Source organism: Strongylocentrotus purpuratus, unplaced genomic scaffold (assembly GCF_000002235.5).
Source record: "Strongylocentrotus purpuratus isolate Spur 01 unplaced genomic scaffold, Spur_5.0 spur5_scaffold_7, whole genome shotgun sequence".
NCBI lineage: Eukaryota > Metazoa > Echinodermata > Echinoidea > Camarodonta > Strongylocentrotidae > Strongylocentrotus > Strongylocentrotus purpuratus.
Window position 1 is genome coordinate 15497672 of NW_022145613.1, and position 13784 is coordinate 15511455.

The following is a 13784-nucleotide window of genomic DNA, read 5'->3' on the forward strand; positions in this document are numbered from 1 at the left end:
AATAACTATTTAAGAAGACAGTTGTTACTGTATCCATAAATAAACAGAAAACTCGAGATTCGAGACAAAATAGACATAGAACAAAACAGATTGTCATAGTTTCCTACATTTTGAGAATTTGAGAAGTCGATACTATAAATTGGGATTCATGTAGAAAATAACAAAACATCGAGTGAAAGAAATTTTTTGTACACACAGAATTTGACGATTAGTTAGTAGTAAGCAAATATTAATCGACTACGAGGGTAATGGTGCAAACTATCATCACCGAGGCGATGATAGTTTGTATCCATTGCCCGAGTAAAGGAGGTTAATATTTGTTTTATATCCCACATCGGCAATAAGGTCTATTTAAAGTGAATTTTACATTATTAAAACAACTGATTTTGCAGACAGTAATTTAGCTTCAGCTAGATTTTACAAAGCACAACATGCGTAGGGCCTATGTAATACAGTCGATGCGCACTCATTTGACATTGACATTGACTTTGACATTTCGCGTAACCTACTTTGCTATGCTTATTCAATGCGCAAGTCGCGCAAGTGGGGCAGCAGCAAAAAATTACTTTACAAAAAGACCTATCTCAGGTAGATAGTACTTATCTATACCTTTTTCGTGCTCTGTACAATCGCAATGCAAACAGCTATACATGAGGGATATAATTTCTGTTATATCCCTCATGTATATTTTTTTGCATTAAGATTGTACAGAGCACGAAAAAAGGAAACTTTCACTATTGATTTTGAGAGAGTGAAAACATTTACGATTTTGCGTAGTATACTAAATTCCGAAATCCACCTTTTCCATCGATCACCGATATTTCTGCGTTCGATATCTATTTTTTTTTCATTTTTTGGAGTGCAACGAACGCGCAAGCTAAATCCCCCGCCTTAAGGCCCGGTCACACAGCCCTCCACGGGCGTATCGCGGCCGAATCACGGCCAAAAATTTCTGCCCGTGAAGCAGACGCTGTTGGACGCTTTGAGGTCGCGATAAAGACGCGATACAGCCGTACTTTACCCGTCGTTACACGCGGTAAGAAATTCACACGCGGTTGGCCGCGCGAAAAAGTTTTGGGCTGCCCAAAAATTTAGACCGCGGGTAATCGCGGGCGGTACACGTGGTACACACGCGGTAAAGACGCGGTACAGACGCGGAACGAACGTGCTAGGACGTGCTACGGCCGCGGTTAAGACGTGGTTACACGCGGAATTGGACGCGAAATGTTAGCGGGTAATCGCGGGTGGAGCACAGTCATAGCACGTTTGTTCCGCGTCTGTACCGCGTTGTTATCACGTGCATTAGCGTGTGTACCGCGTGTAAGCGTGGTAGGCCGCGGTACCGCCGCGCTTCACCCGCGATAAGGACGCGGAACAGTCGCCGGCGTCTGTTCCGCGGGCATACCACGGGTAAACCGCGGGTAAGCCAATTTTGCACATTTTCCACCACGGGCAACCGCGGGCAAAAAAAAAAATCGCGAAATTTTACCCGCGATACAGACGCGAAAGGCTGTGTGACCGGGCCTTTAGTTTCTTTAGCCGGTATGACGTGCATATAGCCATCGGGAGAGTTCCGGCACGGCGTGCGCGTAGGCTAGGATCGCGCATTAAGAAAAGCAGCTGAAAAAAACTTAGTTCGACAAAATGGCTGCTTCCAGTAGTGACCGTGGTGAAATGGCTGCCGAATATCCCCGTTTTCAACTGTTAGATTGTTGAAATTTTACAAAGGAAGTGACAGCAAAAACACGAAGAAACAGATGAGGTACGGACTTTCTGTCTTTCGGGTTTTTGTAAGGAAATAAAAGCCGAATTTGATGGTGATCTTATGGATAACGAAGCCCTACACCTCCTTCTTTCGCAGTTTTACGCTGGAGCTCGTAATCAAAACGGTGACAGCAAGAAACTGATGCAGGCTTTGCGTTTTAGCCTTCAAAGGCATTTCTTTGCGTCAAGTAATGGGGACATTACTAAGGAGGATTCGTTTTTGAGAAGTGGGAAAACGTTCAAAGCTGTTGTGAAAAATCTAAAAGAAACAGGAAAAGCTGCCTTGAAACACCACCCTGCCATTCCGAAGGAAGACATGACGATGATTATGCAAAGTCTAGATTCATCCCCTGCCGATGGTCTCCAAAAAAAGGTTTTCCTTGACACCCTGCTGTATTTTGCTAACAGAGGTATGGAGAATTTGAGGAACATGACGCCAGGAGATTTTGTCCGCCATGAAGCTGACAAAAAAGACGGTGAGTACTGTACACTCCGTAATATGCATACCAAAAATCATGCAGATGATGATAATGAGAGCCAGGCAGGACAGATGTGTTCCTTGCCTGGAAATCCACTTTGCCCTGTAACCAGCCTCAAAATGTATCTGTCCAAACTGAATACTGACTGTAAATGGATGTGGCAGAGGCCGAAATCAAAAGCAAAAGTAACTGATGTTTCGTGATATATGCAAATGCACCGCTTGGAACGAATACATTGGGCTCAATGTTGAAGAAAATCTGCCAAGAAGCAGGCTGCAAAATCTACACAAATCATTCCCTACGAGCTACTAGCACCTCACTCAGTGGCGTACCTGGGGTACTCCGTCAGGGGGGGGGGGGGGGGGGGGCAAGCGACCGAAACAAACAAAAAAGGCGATGCTAATTTTCACTTCTGGCGAGCGAGCGAGCAAAAAAAATCTTTAAGTAACGTTTGGTATATAGACTGGTATTGTTGCAAGTTGGGGGTTGGAACATTCACTTGTTAGCGACGTTAATTTCATTTTTTTGCAAACGAGCGTAGCGAGCAAGAAAAAAAACACTTCTTTTTTAATAATTGCCACTTAAACTTGGTTCAATTGTCCCATGCAGGGCGCGGGAACAATACTGTGTTTAGGGTGATTTCATACCCATTTTAGCTAGCGAGCCAAAATACATCTTTCTCTCAATGAATTGCTATATAAAATTTGTTTCATTGTTGCAGGTTGGGGGCGGGCACAATCGTGTTTAAAGGGAAAGTCCACCCCCGAAATAAGTTTGTTTCGATAGAGGCAGAATAATAAGAAAATCAGGTGAGTGAAAGTTTGAGCAAATTCTGAATGAAAATAAGAAAGTTATGAATTATTGAAGTTGTGATCAATCAAATACAAATTGGCAACTCTGTGACTTATCATACGAGCTCTCCTTCATTTGCTTTGTGCATAATATTCCATAAAATCATGTTTTCTTCGTTATTGATGACGGAATATATATTTGTTCCTTGCAGGGGGAGTATAGAAACATATTTGCAATGATTATATTTAGGGTGCATGTATGGTTGAAATTTTTCTTGAGGGAAAATGAAAATTTTAGATTTTTTTGGTACTGAGCAAATGGAAGTTGAGCTCGCATGATACGTCATAGAGTTGCCAATTTGTGTTTGGTTGATCACAACTTCAAAAATTCATAACTTTCTTATTTTCATTCAGAATTTGCTCAAACTTTCACTCACTTGATTTTCTTATTATTCTGCCTCTATCGAAACAAACTTATTTTGGGGGTGGACTTTCCCTTTAAGGCAATGTCAATCCCATTTTGGCGGGCAGGCAACCCCCTACATTTCTCTTTTTAATGATATTGTAGCAGGTTAGTGGTAGGCACATAATTCCTCGAGCTAGCGATAAAAATCACTTCTTTTTTAAAAATCACTTCTTTTTTATAGGGAAAATATGGTACATAAAACTTGGGTTCATTGTTCCATGTCAGGGACGTGATTATTAAAAGCGGTTTTATTTCTATTTTGGCGAGCGAGCGTAGCGAGCGAGCAAAAAAAAATCACTTCTCTTTTATAGGGAAAATATGGTACATAAACTTGGGTTCATTGTTCCATGTCAGGGACGTGATTATTAAAAGCGGTGTTATTTCTATTTTGGCGTGGGCAAGCAAAATTTTTTTTAATGATAATTGGTTCATAAATTTCAGATTTTTGTTGTTGCAGGGCAGGGCTTACACAATCATGTCTAAGGTGATGTTAATTCCGTTTTGGCGAGCACGAGCAGACCAAAACTTCTTTGAATAACGTTTGGTACAAAATTATTAACTGGTTGTTGCAGGTTGGGGCGGGCACGTTAGCGGTGTCAATTCCATTTTGGCGAGCGAGCATAGCGAGCAAGCAAAACAAAAATTCTCTTTTAATATAAATTATTAAATAAACTAGTTTTTATTGGTGCAGGTCAGGGTGGACGTAATCGCGTTTAACGCGATTCAATTCCTTTTTGGCGAGAGGGCGAAAAAACTCTTCCATTTTTAATGATATTGTTGCAGGTCAAGGGTAGGCACAATTGTTTCCAAAGCAAAATCTACTCATTTTATTCGCGAGCAAGTGTAGCGAGCGAAATAAATGAATTACTCTCTTTTAGTAACATTTGGTACATACACTGTGTGTTATTGTTGCCATGGTTGCAGGTCGGGGCCCGTCGGGGCAGGCACAATTGTATTCTAGGCAATGCTAATCCTTTTCTTTTTTCAGGGGGACGAGCAAGTGAAAACATTTAATACAAAATAGGCTAGCAAGCAGTTCACGCCAGGGAAGAGTTTCGAATTTGTTATATCACTTATATTTTCCTATTTTCATTTGTCTTAATTTTTCAGGGCCATATGCGGAATATTTTTCTGGTGGGGGAGGGGGAAAGATGCGTTAAAAGTTTTCGAAGAATCTCAAAAGCAAAAGGAGTGAAGGGAGTTCGAGCGACCGAACTGGTCATGAGGGTACTTTTGCATTTTCAAAAGTAGAATTGAAGGATTTGGTATGGGCCTACACTTCATTTTCAGGAACTGCCCCCCCCCCCCCGGTGCGTACGGCCATGGTTTTTTTTTTTTTTTTTAATTTCCCCATTTTTTTCCTTTCCTTTTCTTTTCCCTTTTTCTTCCTTTTCTCTTCTCCTTCCTTTTTTCTTTCCTTTTCCTTTTTTTCCTTTTTTATCTTTCTTTCCTTTTTTTCTTCCCTTTTTTTTCTTTTTCTTTCCTTTCCTTTCTTTTCTTTTCTTTCCACTTTTTCTTTTTTTCCCCTGGAGCCCGTCAGGGGGGGGGGGGGCACTCTGCCCCCTGCCCCCCCCCCCCCCATAGGTACGCCAGTGATCTCACTTCTGGACGAGGCAGGATATCCATCCCGAAACATAATGACGGTGTCTGGCCAAAGAGCTAAAAGTTCTATTAAGAACTACGCACGCACAAGTGAAGCCAAGAAAAAGGTGATGTCAGAAACATTGTCAGAAATCCACCCCACAAACCCGAAGACCAGTAGCAGTGCAAATATTGAAGGACAACTATCTACATCTAAGATTACTGTCACTGAGGACATGCATGCTGAGCCTGAGAATGAAAACATGCCACCATTAACTAATAGTCAGCTGGAGCGGGTTTTCGATCAAATACCACAACGGTCACTACTGGGAGCACCAATACCAGAGCCTCCTAAACGATAAACGTCATTAAAGATCGACGGCCAGAATATCATTTTCATGGCTGTACGGTCAATATTTTCAACAGGTAAAACAAGGAAAAGCCATCCATGTAATTACGTTTGTGGTTTTGCTTTGACTTTAAGACTTTATATTGAATTGTTCGACGCTGTTTATACTTGGAAGTTCTGGCATTTAAAAACTTGTTTTTGTGAAATTCACTTGACTTGGATGAATTTTGATTTATCTGGAAACTAAAGAGAAGGAATTTTAATCTGGTAAGTCATTCACCTTTTTTCCCTATTTATTTAATTTAGGCCTATGCTGCTGAATGCTCACAGTATATGTTTCTTTGTAATAGTGAGATGCTAATGTCTCATGAGGGATATAAAACAGATATACAATGTCTTTCTCGGATCTAGCAAAAACTATGAGCTAATGAAGAGGCATAAATAGTAACTTTCACGAGAGCAAATTTGATATAAATTTGCTTCAAGGAAAAGTTACTATAGTTATGGCTCTGAATGCTGAAAGGTATTCTCCCTACTCTTTACGTCATGTAAACTTACGACATAAATCTTCGTCAGAGAAGTCCGAACAATCATTTTCTCCGTCGCATACGTCATCAGATTCCAGACAGGTACCATCACCGCACATGAAGTCACATTCATCAGTGGAATTATCTGCATAGAATGGCAAACATCATTATTACCAATAGTAAAACCATCTTGGTTGACAAAGAGTTTTCTTGAGTGGTCAAATACATAGAAAGTACTTCATTGTTATGTAATTTAAAAAGCAAATCCTGTGGGTGTGCATAACTATATTTTTTTCCTTTTAATTATCTCTGTTTAATGGCAAATAAATCATATCTTTGAAATGGAATAAAGCATATTTGAGGTATTTTTTGGAGTCGGGAAACAATATCTGACCATAATTATACTAATCATAATTATACATGTATTTCTAATACATTTTCCGCCAGTAAATGTGGCAATAAAAAAGTGACACATACAATTTTATGCAGTTTTTTCAACATTTGAATGGAGAAAAGCATATGGACAGAACACATACCGGTCTCAAACACCTTGATTTCAATCCAAAAGCCTGTTCTTCTTTCAGAATGGTCAGATGTAAATATCAACCACATATGATTGTTAGTAGAAATTACGTCATTAGGCAACGAGTAACCGGTAAGATTCCCCAACTCCGATGACTGTACCCGCGGATCTAAACCGGAACCGACTTTAAGGAAGTCATAGTCCGATTCAAGATCAAACGCGTGAAACTTTGCCACAATCCGGTATTTCTCTGGTCCAGAAACAAGCCATTTCATGTTTGCGTCGTTGGGATAATTATCCGGATAGTTAGGTGAAACAATGGTCAAAGATTCACCGTAAGTAAACATGCTGACCTCGGTGCCATTGAACAGATCTGAAACGAGATTTGCGATATCATGACCGTGAGTAATGCAGGTACTTGATTTATCTAACAACTGTAAGACACATTGAAATAATCAACATTTATGTAACGGTGCTTCCTCGTCATCCCAGCTATTACGCAAGATTTTATTAAAACCGATAAGGAATTCGGTTATGAATTATTTCACTTAAACAAAAAATTATAGTTGGCTTGGCTTGGTTCAATGTGTATTTGTAACGTTCAACTTTTGCAGCCTAATACAAATTTTGTACAAAGTCTGCCATATTTGTTTTAAACCTTGAGTTACATTTTTGGCCCTGTTATAGTGATACTTAAATAATCGCTTAAGTGATGAAGATATAGTTATTTATTACCAGTTATATTTTCCTGCCTGAAGACCATGATCTCAATCCAGAATCCATCTCTTCTGACGGAGTCGTCGGAAGTAAAGTTCAGCCACATCTCATTGTTGATGGAAACCACTTCGTCTGGAAGAGAAGAACCTGCCAACTGCACCAACTGTGAGGTCAGATCACCCGCGTTGGGACCAGAACCAATTCGCAGGTAGTCATAGCCGGACTCAAGATCAAAGGTGTGAAACTTGGCCACAGCCCGATAGTCTTCTGGTCCTGAAACGAGCCACTGAACATTGGCATGGTTCGGATATTTGTCAGGGTAGTTTGGTGATACGATGGTCAAAGATTCACTGAGTCCAAAGAAACTGACCTCGTTGGTAGGGGCGTCATCTGAAAAGCAAATGTTGGCATGGCTTTGTTAATATAACAAAAAGTGGGAATCACACTTTAAGAATGAAATATAGAGTTTTAAAACCCCGACATGCATAGAAAGAGGTATTTGTTTCACAATGACAACTAGACTCTGACAATAAAAGGAAGAGGTGACAAGTGAAAGAAGTGAATTTCTTGAACTCACTTTGCTCAAAATCTCACTGAAAAACAAAATGTGTGACATCAGACACAAACGGAATCTGCGGGTAAAACGGCCGCAGCCCCTTCACCCCACACCAACACGCATTAGAAAAATCCACCATTAGCAACAACCCTTTCTCATTGTAAAACAATTCTTATTCTTAAACATCCCTCGGCCCCTTCAAGAGCATAACAAGTGCGGACATGATTCCCGAAATTGTTGTCTTGAATCTACCCCTTGGGTAAAAAACAACAACAACAGTTGATATGTATTACCTGTCATGTTAACAACTGAGATCTGTATTGAAAATCCTTGTCTTGTCACTGAGTTGTCTGAGGCAAAATTCAACCACATTTCATTGCTGATGGAAACCACATCCTCAGGAAGATTAGAACCCGATAGCGTCACGAGTACCGAAGTTTGATCGCTTGAATCAAGACCCGAACCGATTGATAAGAAGTCATAGCCGGATTCCAGCTCAAATGAGTGAAACGTGGCCCCTATCTGAGAGTCTGGTGGTCCAGAGACAAGCCACTGCATGCTAGCTTCATTCGTGTAGTTGTTAGGAAAGTTGGGTGAAACAACTGTCAGGAATTCGCCCATACCGAATACACTGATTTCAGTGTCATCTTCGTCATCTGAAAGAAAACAAGAACAGCAATTAAGGCCGTTCGGCCATTCTTGATCACAGTTTCACGTCTGAATTTCGAAAACGCTTTTGAGGACTTATTTTGTGTGGTTCTAAAGCACTTCAAAGTATCACATTCAGAACAGAACTCTACAGCCCCTTCATGTTTATTGTGGAATACAGTCATTCACCGGCATGTCAACTGCGATATGTTGAGCGCGAAGTGCCCGTATGTCCTCATATTTGTATGATGAGATGTCTGTCTGCTTGAATACCATCATATTCGGGCAGCGAGGAAGGAAATGTCCTAATTTTTATAAACTTTATTCAATGTCATATTTACTTGCTTGCTTCGCTCGCTTATGAATATTTAGAAGTTATGACATTTTATAATTTAAAAGGCAAGCGATATCATCACCAAAATAACAACTAATTGAACTTACCATCATTATCTGTAATAGACGAATCTAAAGAAAGAATAAACAGAGGCAAAATTACCAAGATGATTTCATCAAAGATGATTAGGCATTCTAAATGAATATATTTTTTAAATAGTTGTATGTACTTCATATTTTCATAGTTAATTGAATTTTGCGGTTGTTTATCAAAATGTAGTTTTTCCTATCGAAAATCATTTGGTCGAGATGTAATAATATCGTGTCTTCATTTAAGTGTAGGGAAATTGCTGATCCATTTTTACCAAATGAATGTGTAATATCAAGCGCAGAGTACTTTACCGTCAAACTCCATGGTGTCTTTAATCCAGTCTGTGAAGTGCGAAATCCTGGCATAAACGCCTGGGTAATTGGCCTGGGCACACCCTATACCCCAACTAGTGGATCCCACTAGATGCCAGCGACCATCAGCACCCTCACAAGTTAGTGGTCCTCCACTGTCACCCTGTATAGGAATATTTGATAAAAAGTAAGAAAACGTAGTACAACAACTGCAGTGGGTAAAGATGGACTCTTCGAAATTGTAAGTAGGCCCAAAAGTCTGTAATACATCAATAGTTTCCGTCTTTCGGATGGTGACGTTAAAGACCGGTCCCCAGTCGTAAATATTCATATGTGATTGATACACGTTAGTTAAAACCCAAAGACACTTACACACACACACACATACGCAAAAGTGATAACGTCTAAAATAAATGTTTCATTGGTAGACTCAAAGCTAAACTCTGGCATAAAAACTATCGAAGCGTAATAAACAATGGGACATTAGCATTACTAAAGATTTGGGAAATCCGATTATTGATTTCGTTTATAATGAAATATGGCTATTTACCTGACATGAATCCACTCCGCCTTCGATGTATCCAGCACACAACTCTGCTTCTTCCACAATACCGTATTGACTGTAAAGACCACTACAGATGTCATGGCTGATTATATTCACCAATGCTTTCTGGAGATCATTCGAAATAGAACCTGTAGAAAACAAGAGCAGAATCGGATCACATTAATACCGGCTGGATTTTTCTCACATGGTTTTGGCTTTACTTAGTTGATAAAAGAACTGCGATTGTCGGTTTGGGAAATAATTATCAATCATTGAAATTCTAATCAGGTTGTAATTGGATTGAGGTGGATAGGAAATGTTATAGGCGATTGTTTTCGATTTGTGAAATGATTTTACCTCCAGAAAACGTAGTACCCCATCCTGCTATCCAACATCTGCTGTATGCCATCGTCTCATTTTGTATCGTAGCTAGGCAAGCTGGTCTCACGTAATCATTGAATTCCACTGGTTCCGAAAGATGGACTAGTGCGATATCATTCGCTATGCCATTGATATCACCGTAATCCGGATGCATGACGACGCTGTCAGCCTCTCTTACCACCTTATGCTCTTGGCTATGCGACAGATGACGAATGCCAAGGGTTATGGTGAAATCACTAGCTTCCATGCCATCTCTTAACAACGAGTAATGTTTAAAAGAGAGAGAGAGAGAGAGAGGGGGGAAAAAACAAAATACATATATTTATGGTAGTGTTAAGACTATTGCACGAAAAAAATTCGGGTTATTTAAATAACGGGAATAAAAAAAAGGTTACAGCGCGACTTAACAAAATCAGACCTAGGAGTCTCATCTACAACATTTCAGTTACTCGGCGGATGACGAATATGACAAGTAAATTTAACTGATATATGAATATGTAAGTATATATACATACATTTTATCGTATCCGGACACCTGGCCCTGGACATCCACCCAACCTTTACGACGACTGCCCCCGGGACAACTACCCCCGGACAACTATCCCCTAGGAAAACTTACCCCCGAACAATTATCCCCTTACGACAGCCATCCTCTAGGACAACTACCCCCGACAACTATCCTAGGGGGTACTTGTCCCGGGGGTAGTCGTCGTAGAGGGCGGTTGCCGAGGGGGTAGTTGTCCTAGGGGGTAGGTGACTGGGGGAGGTTATCCGGGGGGAGGGTGGGTGGGTGGATGTACAAGGGGTAGGTGTCGTAGAACCACAATTTATGTATCGAAATGTATAGAAATTGAAAAAAGATTAAGTAATGCATTATTTCCAATATATAAAACTTAATTGTCCGAATTTTCAAAACGCAACTCGCTTATTCGTCATGGAGGTATGTGTTTATATATATATAACACTTTAATAAGATACGTATTCTTATAATAATTTATAATCTGACCGTAGATTAAAGAATGAACGTCAAAATATCATTTTTCTAGCTCCTAAAATGTATTACAATGTAAAAATCACTTACGCGCAGTGAGCTGCAGTCAGAACCCATTGGTTGTTTATCAAAGTACCGCCACAGAAATAGCCTCCCATCTCAACAGCAGCGATCCAAGGGAATTCCCCTAGATCAGCATTGACTCCTCCCACTATTCTAGAGTGGTAGTCATCGACAGCCGGGCGAGTACCGCATATATAGTCCCCTGTGAGATCTGTAGAAATAAGAGACATGGTAAAAAGTTGGTTATCCAATTAATTTCGTCAATTAACCTTACCCGGGGGTGTTTCATAAAGCTGTTCGTAAAGTTTAATACGCATGACTTTTAATACGAATGACTTATATATGAAAAGCCAAATGGGATGCTCAATCATTTTTAACTGCATCAAATAAAGTTGAACTGTGCAGATGTAGATTAACACTCTTATTATAACAATCGTAACAGCTTAGACGAACGTTGCGGGACACCCCCGGACTGACAAGCTGATATTGATGGGAGACTTCAATGCCCGGGTAGGACGAGACTATGAGAAATGGCAGTCGGTGTTAGGCAGGCACGGAATCGGTAAATGCAACACCAATGGTGAGCTACTTCTAGCGCTGTGCTCTGAGTTCGAACTCCTACTGACAAACACCGTGTTCAAGCAGAGGGAAGAACACAAAACCACCTGGATGCACCCTCGCTCTAAGCATTGGCACCTGATTGATTACATCATAACAAGACAACGAGACAGAATGGATGTTCACAGCACAAGAACTATGCGTGGAGCTAACTGCTTGACCGATCACCAGCTACTAAGATCAAAGATTGCATTTGCTTTACGTTCAAAGCGTAGGAAGCAAGGAGCTACTAAACTTGCAAAGCTGAACACAGACCGGCTACACGTCAACACACAACGGCTAAAGCTAGAGCAAGATATGGAGAAAGCTCTGGCGACTTGGGGAGTGCAAGAGGGAATGACAGTTGATCAGACCTGGGCATCACTCAGCAAAGTAGTATATGACACAGCGAGCAACACCCTCGGTAAACCAGAGCGAAAACACCAGGACTGGTTTGACCCAGAAGACTCCAAGCTTCTGATACTCATGAAGAAAAGGAATGAAACACACCAACGTGTATTGCAGACTAGAAGCACCAGGTCAACCACCACCGCGTACAAGGAAGCCTGCAGACACTTGCAGAGGTACACACGGAAAATGAAAACCACCTGGTGGGAGAAAAAGGCAGAGGACCTGCAGCGCTCCGCAGACAATAATGACATGAAGTCCTTCTACACTGGACTGAAAGAAGTCTGGGGCCCCCCAGACTAGGAGTACAGTTCATCTCAAGTCCCTGGACGGTAACACAACCTTTTCAGACAACAAAAGGGTGCTTGAACGATGGTCGCAGCATTTTGAGACACTACTCAACCAGCCAGGAGATATCGAGCCTGCAGCGCGTGATAGGATCAACCAGCGACCTGTAGTTACTGCACTCGATGATATTCCAACACGAAAAGAGCTAAACCTGGCAATTGCCTCCTTGGGTGATGGAAAGGCACCCGGAGTGGATGGGATACCAAGCGAGATATGGAAGCACGGAGGAGCCACACTAACCAACAGTTTACTAATGCTGATACAACAAGCATGGGCAGAAGGCTCCGTACCTCAGGAATGGAAGGATGCTAATATTGTCGCCATCTTCAAAAAAGGAGATAGAACTCAATGTGGAAACTACAGAGGAATATCGCTATTGTCAATAGCAGGGAAAGTTTTTGCCAGGATCCTTCTGAACAGATTGAATGCCCACATAGCACCAGATATATTGCCGGAGACGCAATGCGGATTTAGGAACAACCGCAGCACAGTAGATATGATCTTCTGCCTCAGACAACTACAGGAGAAGTGCATTGAGCACAACCGATCCCTCTATGTGGTTTTTGTCGATTTCACAAAAGCCTTTGACACTGTTGGTAGGACAGGTCTTTGGGAACTACTACGAAAGTATGGATGTCCCGAGAAGTTCACCGGAATGGTAGAGTCCTTACATACGGGTATGATGGCTAAAGTCAAGGAAGCAGGCGAAACATCCCATAGCTTCCCTGTAAGTAACGGTGTCAAACAAGGATGTGTGTTGGCCCCTACGCTGTTCTCCATCTTTCTCTCGGCGATGCTGGAGGAGGCCTTTGCGGACTTTGAGGAAGGCGTTTACATACAATCACGTCAAGACGCCGACCTATTCAATGTCGCACACTTCAAAGCTAAGACGAAGTCTACACAGATTCTCGTGAGGGAACTCCTCTTTGCAGATGACAGTGCTCTTGTTTCTCATACACCAGAGCAGATGCAACATGTTATAGATGTATTTTCATCAGCATCAAAGAAGTTCGGTCTACAAATAAACATCAAAAAGACTGAAGTACTATTCCAACCAGGTACTGACCACCGAGAGGAGGAGGAGATCCTAGTGGATGGGACAGCCCTAAACCAGGTAGATGAGTTCACTTACCTCGGCAGCACTATATCCAAAGACGGACGCATCGACTCTGAGCTGGTGAAAAGAATGTCAAAGGCCAGCAGTGCCTTTGGAAGACTGCGAACCAGGCTATGGAACAACCATCATGTCTCAACAAGAGTGAAGTGCAAAATCTACAGGGCTATCGTCCTATCCACTCTCTTATACGGTGCGGAAA

The 13784-nt window shown here is 41.4% G+C and overlaps 1 protein-coding gene across 2 annotated transcripts in view; it reads right to left on the reverse strand.

Moving 5' to 3' along the window:
- LOC578975 overlaps positions 1 to 13784 on the reverse strand; it is a 69624-nt gene that overhangs the window by 23062 nt on the left and 32778 nt on the right. For both annotated transcript variants that reach the window (XM_030974121.1, XM_030974120.1), the window contains exon 30: positions 5989 to 6102. In XM_030974121.1, the coding sequence (XP_030829981.1) occupies positions 5989 to 6102 (114 nt within the window). The remainder of the gene's footprint in view (positions 1 to 5988; positions 6103 to 13784) is intronic.